General features: G+C 38.3%; 1 protein-coding gene across 1 annotated transcript; it reads right to left on the bottom strand.

Annotated features, from left to right (window-relative positions):
* Positions 1-9,819: 9,819 nt before the first annotated feature.
* Positions 9,820-14,470, bottom strand: LOC116248183 (acyl carrier protein 2, mitochondrial). The gene is made up of 2 exons (XM_031620831.2): positions 14,161-14,470; positions 9,820-10,417 (listed from the first exon to the last, which is right to left on the bottom strand). The coding sequence occupies exons 1-2, from the start codon at positions 14,392-14,394 to the stop codon at positions 10,241-10,243; spliced, it is 411 nt and encodes a 136-aa protein (XP_031476691.1). The 5' UTR covers positions 14,395-14,470; the 3' UTR covers positions 9,820-10,240.
* Between the last annotated feature and the right edge of the window lie 576 nt (positions 14,471-15,046).

The raw sequence follows: 15,046 nt of genomic DNA, 5'->3' as shown, positions 1-15,046 counted from the left end.
ACACAACTGTGCTCAAATTTCTACTTTTTCTGCAAGTGGGATACACTAAATTAAACAGACTTTATTTTTCTTTTCCTTTCACTCTCTCTTTCTCTCTCCCCATGGCAGAGAACACATAAACCAACTAAAGGTTAAATCTTAAACTTTAAGGGGCACCCACATGTAAATACATAAAAATTATAGAGGTTCTCATTATATAAATAAGGTTCTTTGGGAGCGGTTGCACACATCAGCCTGCATGTGCACTACTACTGTCTTTTAAGTTTGAATAGGATATGATTTCTTAGTTGGAAGTGAAGCTTGCTTTCCCTTATCCACTTTTTTCAAGATATGGTCGGATATCTGTTTCGAATCAGATTAGTCATCGTATATATATTTATATTCCCTTTTCTTTGAAGTCAATTGAGAAGAACTCGATGCTGGGCTGGCCCCTATGTAGCTTTAGACAGTTCTTACTGTCTCATTAATCTGACACAAAAAATGAGACAACTTCATAAATTTTAAAACAAATGTTCGATGAATCTACTTCAACTTTTGGGGTATATTCATGATACAATAACAATGTATTATTGTCGCTCAATGACCCCTTACAATGTCATTGGTAGCTCCACATTATGCGTCCATTGAGGTCCTTGTTGATGCAAAAGTGACCCTTTGGGAATGTCCATGGATCACATTTTAGATTAAATATCTGACCAAACTGCTTCAAAAAAGTTGAATGTGAACAAAGTTAACACTTGGTTAAGAAATAAGATTGGATTCTGATTTAAAAAATGACATCCGATCAAATACAGGTTTGGTTCTAAATAAATATATGATTAGAGATTAAGATTCAAATTTGTATTTCGATTTGGTTGTGAATAAATATTTTTATCTAATATCATCAAACTTGAAATTTGGTTATTAAGATACCATCGAGCTCTGTTGTACATTCGTTAGTTGGATTCAGATTTGGATGTGAAAATAAGAAGGCCGGTTCTATATTAGATGCAGATTGAGAATTTAAAGATCAGATTCATGTAGATTTTTCTTTGTTGGTATATGAATCTGAATATGTAAACATCCAATACATTAACAGGTTTTGTAAAGAGTGCATCTGGTCAATTTGATTCTGATCCATTGTCATCCTCACTTTCAAAGTCACACTTATCATTTCCGTCCATACGACATGGTATGACTGTTTGACAATAAGAACAACAACGGACTGTTCTATAATATGAATCTGACCTGGGACTGATTCATGAAATATTATATTACAGGTGGCGGAGCTATAAATTTTTGGCTATGGGGTACTGTTGTAAAAATTCTCATTTTTAAAAGGGCACAACAAATATAAATAAGTAAATAACTATAAGACATCTATATAAAAATATGTAAAAGTAAATAAAAAATTTGTTGCTGGCATGGTGTTTCCTGAATCTGTCCCTTGGTAAAACTGTCAAAACAAAGCGGTCGGATTAATTATGTTCAGATTTAACGAGAGATGATAATAAGGACATGCCACATGTTACCTTTTCTCTTAAAATATTTTTCTCGAGTGCTGCGTGTTGTCATTTTTTTTAGAAGCTGTCAACTGATTATTTTAAGTTCGGGAGAACGGCTGCTGAGGGAAACACATATTATTTTAGATTATCATGAGCATTGATCTCTGCTGTTTCTATAATATTCTTTGTTAGCGATCGAAGCACTACTGCTCCATTGTTTTATAACGTCTCAATCAGTTGGTTATTGGAAGCACAAAAAGAAATGCGATGCTGCTGAATGATTGCATAGAGAGGTTTGGTCATTTATTTAAAATTAATTAACAAACCAACGCCAAACAAGTGGACTACTTTGGTTGATAGGCAGTTACTTTCAATTTTGAGTTTTCAGAATGATGTCTAAGTTGAAAGTAGAGTACTAGGGGCATTTCAAAGTACCAAAAGCAAACCATCTACCATATAAGAACAAGAGATTGGGTGAGAGTTTTGGCTCTGGACCTTAAACTATCAAGGTGTAAGCCCTTTCAAAGCTTTCTCGTTCACTTGCTTAAGTAAAAACCTCACACGGTTAATAATATGATCTTTGTAATTTTTTTCTTTCTTAGATCCCAACCACTTCCACTAAAAACCTCCAGATATTGTGCCCTTTGCGCTTTATATTTGGAAAATGAAATCTTTGCTTCTCTTTATAAGAAAAAGCTTTCTTCCCATGATGAGAAATAATTTTGTAAAAAGACTTAACAAAAGCGATTATATCCTCTGGATTACACGACTCGTTTTATTTGTTGAAGGCCTAAAAGAGTTCCGTGTTAGAATGAGAAAAGATGATGTCTTGTCACCTCTTCCCTTTAATTCAATAGGGTTGTTCTTCTTTTTTGCTTTTGGCTCTTGGGTCTGATTACAAACTGAGCTCTAGATGGATTTGATAAGTTCCCACAAAAAATATGTTAATCGATCATCTTCCTTCAAGTGCGGTGTGAAATAAAAAAAAAAAAAGGAGAGTTTCTAGTTCATTGATCACTTCATAATTCTTTGTTTTAAATCTTCAGCATTTTTGTACTCTATATTTTCCTCAGAAAGCATGGTAGGAAGCAGTGAAAGAGCCATCAGTCTAGGTTAAGAATTAGGGGGCTGTGGGGAGAGAAGAGGGCTCTTGATGTAGCTGGTTGGGTTTAGGGCGGCACCCCATTACTTGGACTTGACTCCTCAATGATCTTTTAGTGGGTCAGGGGGGGCACATGTGCTTCCCTTTGACCTCAATGTGGCTCCATCACTGGTAGGAGGAGCCAGCTTGCCCCATATTTAGGGCTGTTCATCAGCTGAGCTTGGAATTAATGAGCTCAGCCGGTTCGAACCAGTAGCGGAGCTACATATAGGCTGGTGTGGGCAGTTGCCCACACCAGCAACAAAATTTTTATTTATTTTGATATAGATGTCTTACAATTATTTTACTTATTTATATATGTTGTGCCCATTCAAAAGTGAGAATTTCTACAACAGTACTCCATAGCTAAAAATTTCTGGCTTCGCCACTTGACTCAAACTCGGGTGACCTCGAGCTCCAGTTGGCTAGCTCGAGCTCAGGTCAGCTCAATTTTGGAGGTCTCAAACTCATCTTGGCTATGCTCGAGCCAAGGTTCACCTGGAGATTAATTAGCCGAGACATGAATAAAAAATTCTCGTTTATTATCAAATGAGACGTTCAGGTTTTGGTTTTGAGCCTCATAATACTATTAAGCTAACTTTTTGTAAAAAAGAAGAAGAAGTATTTTTCATGTATTCTTTCTCCGCGAGCTTAATTGAGTTTAGCCGAGTCTCAAGCTCGATTCGTTAAACTGATCAGGTTTATTTTCGACTTGTTGAACAGCCCTACCCACATTTACCTCTTGTGGCAAAGATTGGCTAAGTGGAATTTGGTCTTTGGAGGGTCTCTTTTCTTCTAAATTGAAAGAAGGAAAAACCATTGATCACTTCAACAATATAACCAAATTTGAGGCAGACAAGGAGTTATACATCAGCTACCATCCCCCATATGGGGGCCAGATTAAATCATCTGCCAAATTCATGTCCAAACAGATTTGGCATCCTATGAGTTTGATACCCTCATCCTACCATCCACAATCAAAAGTAGAAAACTAATGCCCAGGACATTCAATAACTATGAAAAAAAAAAAAACAAAGGGTGGGCATTGCAGATCTCATTCAAATTAATCATAATTTTATAGATTATATAACCTTATCATCTCCCCCACAAAGCCTTAGAACGCTTAATTTTCAATGAGCCTAATGAGAGACTAGTACCTAGGAGCGGAGCCAGAAATTTTTTATGAAAGGGGGTGAATTAAAGTTTCTAAATTTTGATTTGGACCGAAATATCATTTTTCAAAATTTTTATATAGGACTAGTGAAATTTTTTAAAGTTTTACATGTAAATTTTTACTTTTTTTTTGAGGTGGGGTCATGAGCCCTTGGGCGGGGCCCTACCTTGGCTCTGCCCCTGCTAGTACCCGTGACCAACACTCAACTGAGCATATATATACATATGGGAAAATGTTGGTTTATAAGTGGGAGCTCAGCACTTCAGCATATTGGTGCCTTGATTAACCAATGCTAGATTGCCAAGATCAATACTACCAACCATGGCTACCAGGAAAGTCGGTTTTTTTTCTCCAGATTCGGCAAGGGAGAGGCTAATCCCAAACAGATTCTCGTTGCCCCCACACCACCCCCATTTGGGGTAGATTTTCAGTTCTCTTTTCCCCTGCCCTTAGAAGGTTTGGTACCCTGATGTTGACTTTGTGGTGCCCTCGGGTAGGTGCTCCGCTATACACTATTTGCATATCGATGCACCCCTTTTGCAGCACACAAGGTTGACGCCATGAGAATAATTTGAAATGGATATTAGCTGCTTATCGGTCGTCTTCTTCCCGGCTGTTCACCAACCCCCTTGGAGATTCTCTTTCTCAAGATTCACTTACTTTCCCATTTTCGTTTGGCTTGATATAGCTTTAGTAACCCAGCATGAACTTGAGTAGTGAGTTGCTGTTCGTAACTCAAATTTTCGTTGCCCAGATAAGTAAATAACCGAAACGTTTCATTAATCGTCAATCATTAGTAACAAATACCATTTTTCTTTACTACCGGATTCAGCATCGTGACTTTGAATAACAGAGCAGCAACTCTTGATAATAGAGAGCTTGTCACAGATTCTTTTGTTTCAGAAAATCTTTAGCGACAAAAATCATAGGGACTACAAGTCACAGATTCTTTCGTTTCAGAAAATCATTGGCGACAAAACACGCGTTACTAAAAGTCTGCAAATTAATTTAATAATGTATCCAAGCATCATCATACATACTTTCCAAGTTCACATATACGGATTTTTCCATTGTTGCCAACTGTATAAGGCGCACTGTTCATCATGCAACAACAAATTCATCTTGGTTTAGGTGAAAAAGAGGAGCCATCCCCACCACCCATTTAAATGCTTAAATTTCCAAGGCAACAATCATTCATTCTCTCTTGTTCCTTTGACTACTAGAACAGTCCTGTCCGTTTGCTAGGAATTTCAAGCGCCCTTCTTCTGCACAAGTGGCTCTGCGATTACAGCTATGCATTGCAATCTCCCCAATACACAGCCTTGAACCATTATTATTATCATTGTTATTATCTCTCGTTGTTATTGCTGTTCTTGTCGAGAAGGTAATGTCCAAAAAGCCACATTGGGATTGGATTTCTAGAGGAGACCAAGAATTCAAAATATTTCCGGATGTGAAATTCCAGAATTGCCATAATGTCAGAACATGTCCACTGTGTGATGCTTACTCAAGACCAGTAAGTGAGAAGAAACATGGAGAAGAAATGTCACAGGCAGAGATGATGGGGTCTGGAGAAGCAGAGGAAAGCGGACAGTGAAGAACAGCAAGTCAGAAACTACAACCAACCTGACAAAGTGAACTGGGCAGCCAACTTTTGGCCCTCTCAATTAGTCTTGAAGACTTTTGAAAGATATCTGTAGACTGATTCTGCAGATCTGGTTACCGAAGACCGAAAAAGAGAGGCCTTTGCTACTGTGAATATATTTTAAATGAGTGCGGGAAGAAAAGCCCAGAGCTGAAGCCTAGATCTTGGGAGCAGTGGTGAGACCAACTAGTTGGAATCTTGACAAACTCATTGTTGATCCTGTTGAATGCAAAATGGTCGGATGTAATCGATCTGTATGTTGCTTCCGTTTTGTACTGTGAAAATGGAAACAGCCCAAATAGCAATATGTATTATGAGCTCAATTAGGCACTGCACTCCCATGCATCCAACACAAAAGGAAGGCTCTCTCTCTCTCTCTCTCTCTCTCTCTCTCTATATATATATATATATATATATATATATATATATATATATATATATATATCTATAGAGAGAGAGAGAGAGAGAGAGAGCTATTTTTTTTAAATTTCAACTGTAGATATGTAACCACATGGTTCAAAGCCCAAAAATCCACTGCCAAATTCGCCGGAAAGAATTTTTGTAATTAAGTATCAAGGCTTGACCAAACTACATTTTATTATTTACATGAAAAGAATTAGCTAATTTCTTCTAGACCTTGCAGCTAGAAAAAGGGAAATCAAACTTAATTTATAATACAAGTACATAAAATTTGCGGAATATAACATCTGAGCAGTACAATCTGTTGTCAAGCAAAGAAAGATGGGTTGGAAAGAGCAGGTAGCAGATCAGACTGCAACCAATTTCGGTGTCCGTGTGGGGCAACCTGTGCAGGTAACACTCCCGCTGCAGCTCTCTCAGAAACTTTCATGAATTCTGCTGTCTGCCCTAAAAGGGAATTCGAAAAAGGAATCCGATGGATAACCGATGTTCTGGCATGCAGCAGCTGCCTCTGGCCTTCTGCTGCATATATTGGCCTTCTGCTGCATATATATATATATATATGACGAGGAATGCTGTACAGAAGTCTTGTCTGGGACATGACAGATGGTTTACAGGTGGAGTTGGCCTCCGCTGTCAATACTTGCAGCGGCGTATCGAACCCAGGAATAGTGCAGGTGCTGTTACAATCTAGAATCAGCCCGTCGAGCCTGTATCGGGCCGTTGCCAACTAAACAATGCAGGTGCAAGTTTGTTTAATTTTCTGCAATTGTATTTTCAAATGAAAGGATTTATATATTTTAGAGACCTTATTTCATGGTGTTAATGTAGTTGTCTTTAGTTAAGTTACTCGACCTAGAAATATCAATTTTCTGAAAATTTCTAAACTATATTTCAAAAGTCGGATTAATCAACATATGATGCATTTTTAAAATAGGATTTACATCGTTAATTTCTAAGGTCCTAGGCAATTGATATATGCATCAAAAATTGCATACAATGTATTGATTAAGATCAGAGATATTTCAATCGAATCAGCCAAGATCCTGTAATCAGCTGATTCAGCGATTGATCAGCTGAATTGGGTTATGAATAATAACCAAACAGAAAGAAATGGTATGCAATTTTTTAAATAAAATAAAAAAATATAAAGAGTAGGAGCAAAAAAAGATTAACACAAACTTTAAAACATTAACAAACTAATAAAAACTTGAATAGTATTGAAACATGGCACACTTCTCTCCAGGGGGGAGCCAAGGTAGCGCCTGCATGGGCTTGGGCTCCACTTCAATTTTTAAAAAAAAAGTTACATGTAAATTTATAAAATTTCACTTGATTTATATAAAAATTTTAAAAAATAATATTTCGGTCCTAATCAAAATTTTAGAAACTTTAATTCGACCTCTCTCTCAACCAGTGAACCGAATCTGCTCGCCAAGGATTGGATTTGAAACGATATTGAACTAACATTGGTCCGAAACAAATATCGAGAAGATGATCAACCAGGGGACCTACCACTTCTCTTTCGGCTACCTGACCCAATTCGGAGTTGGCTGATTCTAAATATTAATGATTCGGCGACTAAGGAAGCTGGCCAACATGTCATATATATATAGAGATGCAAATTAATGGAGGCCAACTAAGTCCAGTATCTTCCCTACCATTGATTAATGCAACAGACGTCGTATAGGAGACTGTTGGCGACAAAGGACTCAGTTGGGAGGATCTGAGACCCACACTTCCCTCACATCTGTTCCTTTATTATATTCTGAAAGGAAGGTTGAGGTGGTTTGATTTTGCTTTTCCTTACCATTTGAGACAAGATTGTAGGCGGCGGGACCAAATGCAGGGGAAAATGGTTCCTTCTTACCTGGCGAAACAAACACGCCTTTGAGACGGCAACTCTTGGAGAGAGAAGCCTTGAATTGGAGTTGGAGATGAAGCTGTTGGATGATTAAAAGGAAAAGACCCCAGGATGGAAAGTGAGTCCCACCAAACAGATACCTTGTTTAGCTATTCGCCAACAGCATCATTATTGCACGTATCCAGTTCAAGAGAACTGACCAGAGCTGCACAACGAGCCGAGTCAACTCGGGCTTGACTCCAACTCGCTCAAAAAAACTCGGCTTGTGCTCAACTCATTTATAAACGAGCCGAATTCGACTTTACAAAGATACTCGAAACGATAAACGAATCGAGTTTGAGTTTCAAGAACTTGACTCATTTATACTCAACTTGATTGGCAAACCGGTACTCTACATAATATTGCTAAAACTGGTTTTTCAAGTTACATGAGTTAAGCAAGTTAATGCTTACATTAGTTAACTCTAAACAAGTTAATGCCTAAATGAGTTAAACGAGTCAAGTTCAAGCTCAATTTTGTGTAGTTGACTTGTTATAAGGAGCTCGACTTGGCTCGAGGTCGAGTTTTTTGAGCCAAGTTGAGCTCGAGCTAGCCAAGCTCAGGCTCGGCTTGGCTCATGTGCAGCCTTAAAATTGACTCTTTCTCTTTCTCTCTCTCAACTTTATCAGGGGCTGCTTAGCTATCAGTAAAATGTGAAGATTATGCAACTCTGATTCATCCCAGGTCTACAGTCAATCTGCAAGTATAATGTCTCAAACTACGCAGGCTCCAAAATACAAGTCCCTAAGCTTCAGTAGAATGTAAATGGCTGTACTACGAGAATTTCATTTTTTTTTTATGTTTTTTTTTTCATTTATTAGTTGTTTATATGTCTTCCATAATTTCCCCCAGACAGGAGAAAAATACTCTAACCTTAGGTATGTCTTCCAACATTGTTTTAAGAGGTCTAAACCCCTCACTTATTTTCTATGTAATTCATTTATATAGCCAATTTGCCTCAAGGGTTGCAGCTTAGTTGCAATGCCGTTCACACTCAAGGATCATAGCGTAATCCTTGTGGTTTTTTCACTGCCTTTGATGGTTTTTCGTAAGTAAACATAAAAAAAAAAGGTATATAGTCAAGTTTATCTGGTTTTAGAAGTAGACCATGTGTTTGCTGTTGAAGAGGTGGATTTTTGAAGACATACACGGTGCTGAGACCATTTGATGACCTCCAGCCGTATCTTTCGCCTGTGAATAGCTGGCGTTTTCTAGCAAGCTGGCAACTTGGATGAATGTAGTTACTGGGAAATTCTATCAAAGGTGGAATCTCGCAGCTTTCACACAAACATGTTTAGAAACGGAGAAACTTCTCATTTATGGGAAGTTTGTTTCGTTGTGGGAACCCACTTCTTCTATAGTTTAAAGCCATAGTTGTGGAAGAAGCGATACGCATGTCGTGTATCCACCATTTATGATCAATTGAAGTAACACCCATGAGAACCAAACTAATGACCGTGTATCCACCATTTACAATCAATTGAAGTAACACCCATGAAAACCAAACTAATGACCAGACTTTCACCAACCTGTCGGTCCAACCAACTACGCTACACCACTGAAGCCAAATGTTATTGTAGGTCATATCTATGCAAAGACGCTTGTCCACCACCTGCACAAATCTGTTGCCATCCCAAAATGAGTCTTTACTGTAACCAAAGAAGGAACACTTCGGGGTCCAGACCACTCCATGCGCACAACAAAGTCCAGGTAATTTGTGACCACCACACAGGCCGCAACAAAACAAATTTCAAGCAAGCCATGGAGTTGGTATGAGAACTTGGTTCAGGCTCTTCCTCTCAACACCCTTCACAAGCCTCTCTACCATCTTTCGTCTTCAACCTCAGAAGGAAACACATCAAGCCAACCAACCCACCAGGCCCCATACAGTACGCACTTTTAGGAGGCACACGAGGCTTCTAACCAACAAGTCTTAAGCTTCTAAGTTGACGGTACATTTACAATTAAAGTTTACAATTATACAGCTTCGAAGTGGAAGGGGATTAAGTTTCGAGTTTTTTTTTCAACACTTTGTCTCTCGCAAGAAGAGAAAACCCCAGGAATCTTAACTCCCATTTAAAATTTAAGCACATAAAGAAGTATAAAGTGTAAAATAAAAGATGGACCTCTAGCATTTTAGTGATAAGAAACACGGCGATAGACTTTGCATAAGCAAGCTATTTCATTGATCTACAAGTCTAAATCCTGCCAGGGAAAAGTAGTTTTGAGGAGAAGAAAACATAAAACGCTCCGTATAGAAGTCTGTCAAAACGTTCTGGGGGTTGGTACAGATTCATGTGCACTTATTTTCACCAAGCGTGCGCAGACGTAAAAGGCACTTCATAACCTTGGTCCGAATGTCCTCTTGGCAAAATATGCATGGGACGCCCACATCTTTTCTCATCAATAACGAAGGAAGCAAAGGAACAGTGTTTAACAACATCAGAGTAGAATCAGAACACTCTGGAGCAAATCATTTTGCTTGAGGGTGAGAAGCTATGAATTCCACTGCAAGGTTGATCGAATCAATCTTATCAGCTTCATTATCTGGAATTTCAAACCCAAATTCTTCTTCTAGTGCCATGACAATTTCCACTGAATCCAAGCTGTCAAGGCCAAGGTCATTCTGGAAATGAGATGTCGGAGTTACCTGAACAATAGCAATAATAAACATTAGTTCTTGCACATATAAAATGTGGACCTGAAAACTCATTATCTAACCATGTTTGCAAGTATCCCTCTGTCAAAACAAGAACGGAAATGATGATAATCCATCCATGCAAGTGGTAGCAGCATTAACGAATGATAGATACTTTATCACCATGAAGCCAACAACATGTGCATAAATTGGTGCCAATATGCATATATGAATATATGTGTGCATGCTTGTATGTGTGGAAACAATTTAGTAGACAGACAGGCATATGCAAACAGATTATTAGATATGTATAACAAATTTGTCTAATAAGCAATATCATGCAGAGATACCTAGAAAATAATTAGACAAAACTTGCCCTCAAATGACAGTCCAAGGAATCAAGCATCAATTAAGGAAGGGAGGGAAGAGCCCCCATATACACAAGAGGGTTAGAAGGAACAGCTAGATCAATGGATGAGCAAATTGCCCCAAAAATAAAAACATGAAAGGTCAAAAGTGTAGAGAAAATAAGAGGTGATTTTCCTTTGAGTTATTTATTTTTGAGTTTTAACCCATGCACACAACAATCAATCAAGGGAAAAAAAAAAAAATCAAAAGGTTGATGCCCAGTTGGCTCAGCCTAGGAGGGGAACAGGCAACACAACTGAGTGGCCCCACCTAGATCGGTGACCTAGTCAATCAGCCTGGCACGCAGGAGCCCATTGCACCTAGGCAGGAGCCCATTGCACCTTTGACATTCAGATTTTAACGGGATTCCTGTATTCAGGTGAGTGTGTACTCATGCAGAACGGCTTTGCATTGCATTGCCCTGAAGTAAACCTTATGTATGAATCAATCATTTAGTCTGATCGAAACATCGGAAGCCAAATGCCATTTCTAAACAGAAAGCAAGCTTTTTGTTTTGAGATAGGAATTTTCTTTCTCATGCATGTTATATTCAAAATAATTTCATAAGCAATTTTATTTTTCATCATGCACATGGATTTCAGCCCTTCACCATAGTGCAGAACTTTTAAAAAAACCAAGATATACCATGCTCTAGTTGCCTCAATCTTAAACAGTTTTTATGAGACTATATTGATGTTTTAATCATGTATCAACACACTTATATTGAACCATATGCAACATAGGAAGCCAAAAACTTCAAATAAACATCATAAGCTATGTCACATGGGTACTGCTCCCCGTACCAAACTGGTATGGTACCAATGTGGGTAACCGTACGGCCTTGGGTACTTTTCGGGTATGGTCAAAGCCATGCCAGGTAAGGTCAATGTACCCATAACCATACCCATCTATTTTCAGACTCTATCAAAGTTGACCAAGTCCTTTTCCATTCTAAAATTAGGACTTTTGTTTTTTTTTTCTCTCTTACCGCATATATACGCTGCAAAGAAAAGAACCCTCGACTCTATTGAGGGTTCTACTGCCGTCAGTTAATCTTGTGAAGAAACTCAGCACTCTGGTGGTTTTCCAATGACTTATTCCAAGGAAAGGCACCGTCTATTTTGGATTTTTAGTATGTTTGTTACCTCCACACTTTGTTCATTAGTTTGTTCTTCCATGAATGTGCTTGTTTGAATTTTTATTTTTTGTAATATTATATATATATATATATATATATATATATATATATATATAATTAGAAGGATGTACCGCGATACATGGGTGAGGGTGCCGGTGTGGCACATCCCAAAAAACTTGAGTGTGGGGGTGCGGCAAAGGAATATATATGTATATTTATTTAACGTATATAAATATATGTATGTATATAATTACATGGTTGTTTCTAAGCTTAATTTGTCCTTTTTTTTACATTTATTATTGTACACAAAGAAAAAGATGGGAGAGATAAAAAAGAAAGAGAGGAAAAGATTTTGAAAGTGCATAGGAGAGTGTGCGATTGAGGTGTGTGATAGAGCCGCACCCTCACTCGCATCTGCATCTGTTGATGTGGGTGCTGCCCCTTTTTCGAAGAGTTAGTGTGACATATACGGCAATACCAAGTACTTGAGGTTTTTTAAAATGCTTTGTACCCATACTTGTACCAGCACCCGTGCCTATAGTGACATTGATCACAAGGCCTTTTCTTGTGCTCCAAATTCATTAGCTTACCTGTTAAGCATAACTTCTAAACATAGGCACTGAACACGTGTTGTTGGATGCAACTGTTGCTTATGATACACTACACAAAATTCATGAAATAGTGCTTCATTTTAAAACTTGAGCATCCAAAATTTCTACAAGATTTAGCTGATTGACATATTTATGCATATGATTTCTTTATATGGAATAGTTTTTCATATCGTCCATATTTGAAACCTCATATACAGCATATTCTATTCTCTAGCACTTTTTTACATGGGTTGTCACCTCAAACACCATCTTGTGGTTCAAAACTACCAGTTACCTTAGGGGTTGTTTGGCAAATGGAACACTTTGTAATTGTTCCATCAACTTGCCCCAAAGTTTGAGATAAATTCATGAACACATAGTTCTAGTGTTTCATGAATCTGCCCCAATCTTTGGGATAGATTCATGAAATACTCACAAAGTGTTCCGACGGCCAAACAGCCTTTTAATAATAGACAGGGAAAACCAAACCCAGTATCTTGAAGAAAAGTTTCTCACTGCAAATAGAAAAATCATTCCAATGCCGTATGCATATTGGCCAATTAAAAAATGAACATAAATAAACACACACAGGCACACACATGTCCGTTTATATATGTATGTCTGTATATATGTGTACAACATGCTTCTGTGTGTATGTATCATGTAGGAACGACCCTCTGACAAGGTTATTTCGTGTTTTTAAGTATTTATTGATAAATCTAGCCACACAGATGTTGCATGTTAATATCTTAAAATTTTTAAAAACATAAATTTTCAGCAAGTTCGGATCAGAATTTATGAACTGAAGACGCCAAGACTATCAACTTAAATCCTAAAATATTATCAGAACATTGGATTTTCATGACTTCGTTTTCTAGGTTCTGGAGGGTTGATGGCGCAGACGCAAGATGAAAGGCAGGCGGCAGCATAAAGACTCCCTACACTACATTGAACCTACCTAATTGAATCCCCTAGGTAGGACCTATTGGGTTGGTTTAGTGGAAGGAATCCCCAGAAAGAAAGTAACCTTTAAGGCTAAAATACGGTGGTTCAAGCAGCGTCATGCTATGATTGCTGGCATAACCAAGGGGTCTTATGTTTGAGTAACAATTAGGGTTACCAATCAGCCTGCTTATGTCACCAAACGAAGAGAAGAGAACCTGCGAATTCTCCTTCCCCATGACCCGCAGAAGACTCCAAATTTCGAATGAAGCATCTATGAATAAGAAAAAAAGAAGTTGCAGATGCCTCTACCCCTCAAATCCAGAACTGAACCGTACAGAGAGGCAATTCAAACCTAAACCCTTTGCAGAAATTCTGAGAACAGTAGAAACTCGCTTTCTGGAAAGACAATGTGCAGGCACTCCAACCTTTTCGTGTTTCTGATTCATCTTTGGAGTTCGATAACCAAAAGATCAATGCTGTGGCACCCAACAAAATCATAATTAAAAGGAAGCGCAGCTCAAAGAGAACCGCTCCATTTCCAACAACGCGAGCAACAAACAACAAAAATCAAATGGTATATCTTACTGGTGAACCACAGAGATAGGAAAGCAGCCAATCATATTCAAGAGGCTAAATTGGAACTAAGGGCGAAAGGCATTTGGGGAGATTGGTACCTTGGAAGGGTCGACCTTCTGGAAGTTTTTGACGACGGAAATGATCCGATCGGTGACTTCGGATTTATCAAGGAAGGAACCCCTCACCTCCTCTGAGTAGAAACGCAGCAGACGCACCAGCGCAGGAGACGACGACGACCAACATGAAGAAGAAGGGAACGGAGAAGAAACAGCGTTTGCTCTCAGTCTCAGGTGCTTCAGGATAGCGCTTCTTGCTGAAGAGAAGGCCGCCATTCTCTCTGTCCCTCTCCCTCTCACTCTCTCTCTCTCTCTCTCTCTCTCTCTCTCTGGCTGGGAGAATGACCTAGAGGCTAGAGCAGAGAGGGCCACTCTAAATCCAGAGCGGGTCCGCACTTGGATCGAATCCAATGACATATGGCGGTCCGAACTGGAGAAACTTCAATCCCCTAGCTTATGGGGACCTCCTGCGCACGCAAGCCGAGGCAGTCCTAAACTTTGTTGCGATCTGAGCATGGAGGATACACAATCAAAGTGGCGAGGAAGAGAACTTTGTTCTATTGAAAAATGAAACTCGTACAAAGAATGTATATGCCTAATTACAACAACCATATACAAGGTTTACTTATTGTACAATGCTTCACTAATATTAGGGCTAGGTATCGGGATGAGTTATATAAAAAGTCGAACTCAAGCCAGGCTGCAACCCATGATCATAGCTCGAACCTTGTCCAACTGCCCAAAACCCGGGTTCAGGCCCATACCAGCCTGGCCCAATTAAAGTAAAAAATATTTTTTAATATATATAAATATATAATTGTAACAAAATATATATAATCATATATATATATATATATATATATATATATATATATATATATATATATATATATATATATATATATATATATATATATATATATATATA

Source organism: Nymphaea colorata, chromosome 2 (genome assembly GCF_008831285.2).
Source record: "Nymphaea colorata isolate Beijing-Zhang1983 chromosome 2, ASM883128v2, whole genome shotgun sequence".
Lineage (NCBI taxonomy): Eukaryota > Viridiplantae > Streptophyta > Magnoliopsida > Nymphaeales > Nymphaeaceae > Nymphaea > Nymphaea colorata.
The sequence above is the reverse complement of the archived record's forward strand: the minus strand, read 5'-3'. Positions and strand labels throughout refer to the sequence as shown.

Excerpts from the sequence above, each read along its gene's own strand:
- LOC116248183 (XM_031620831.2), bottom strand. The coding sequence starts at position 14,394 with ATGGCGGCCTTCTCTTCAGCAAGAAGCGCTATCCTGAAGCACCTGAGA. Across the intron at positions 10,418-14,160 it reads AGAAGGTCGACCCTTCCAAG|GTAACTCCGACATCTCATTT; the intron begins GTACCAATCTCC and ends GCTATTGTTCAG.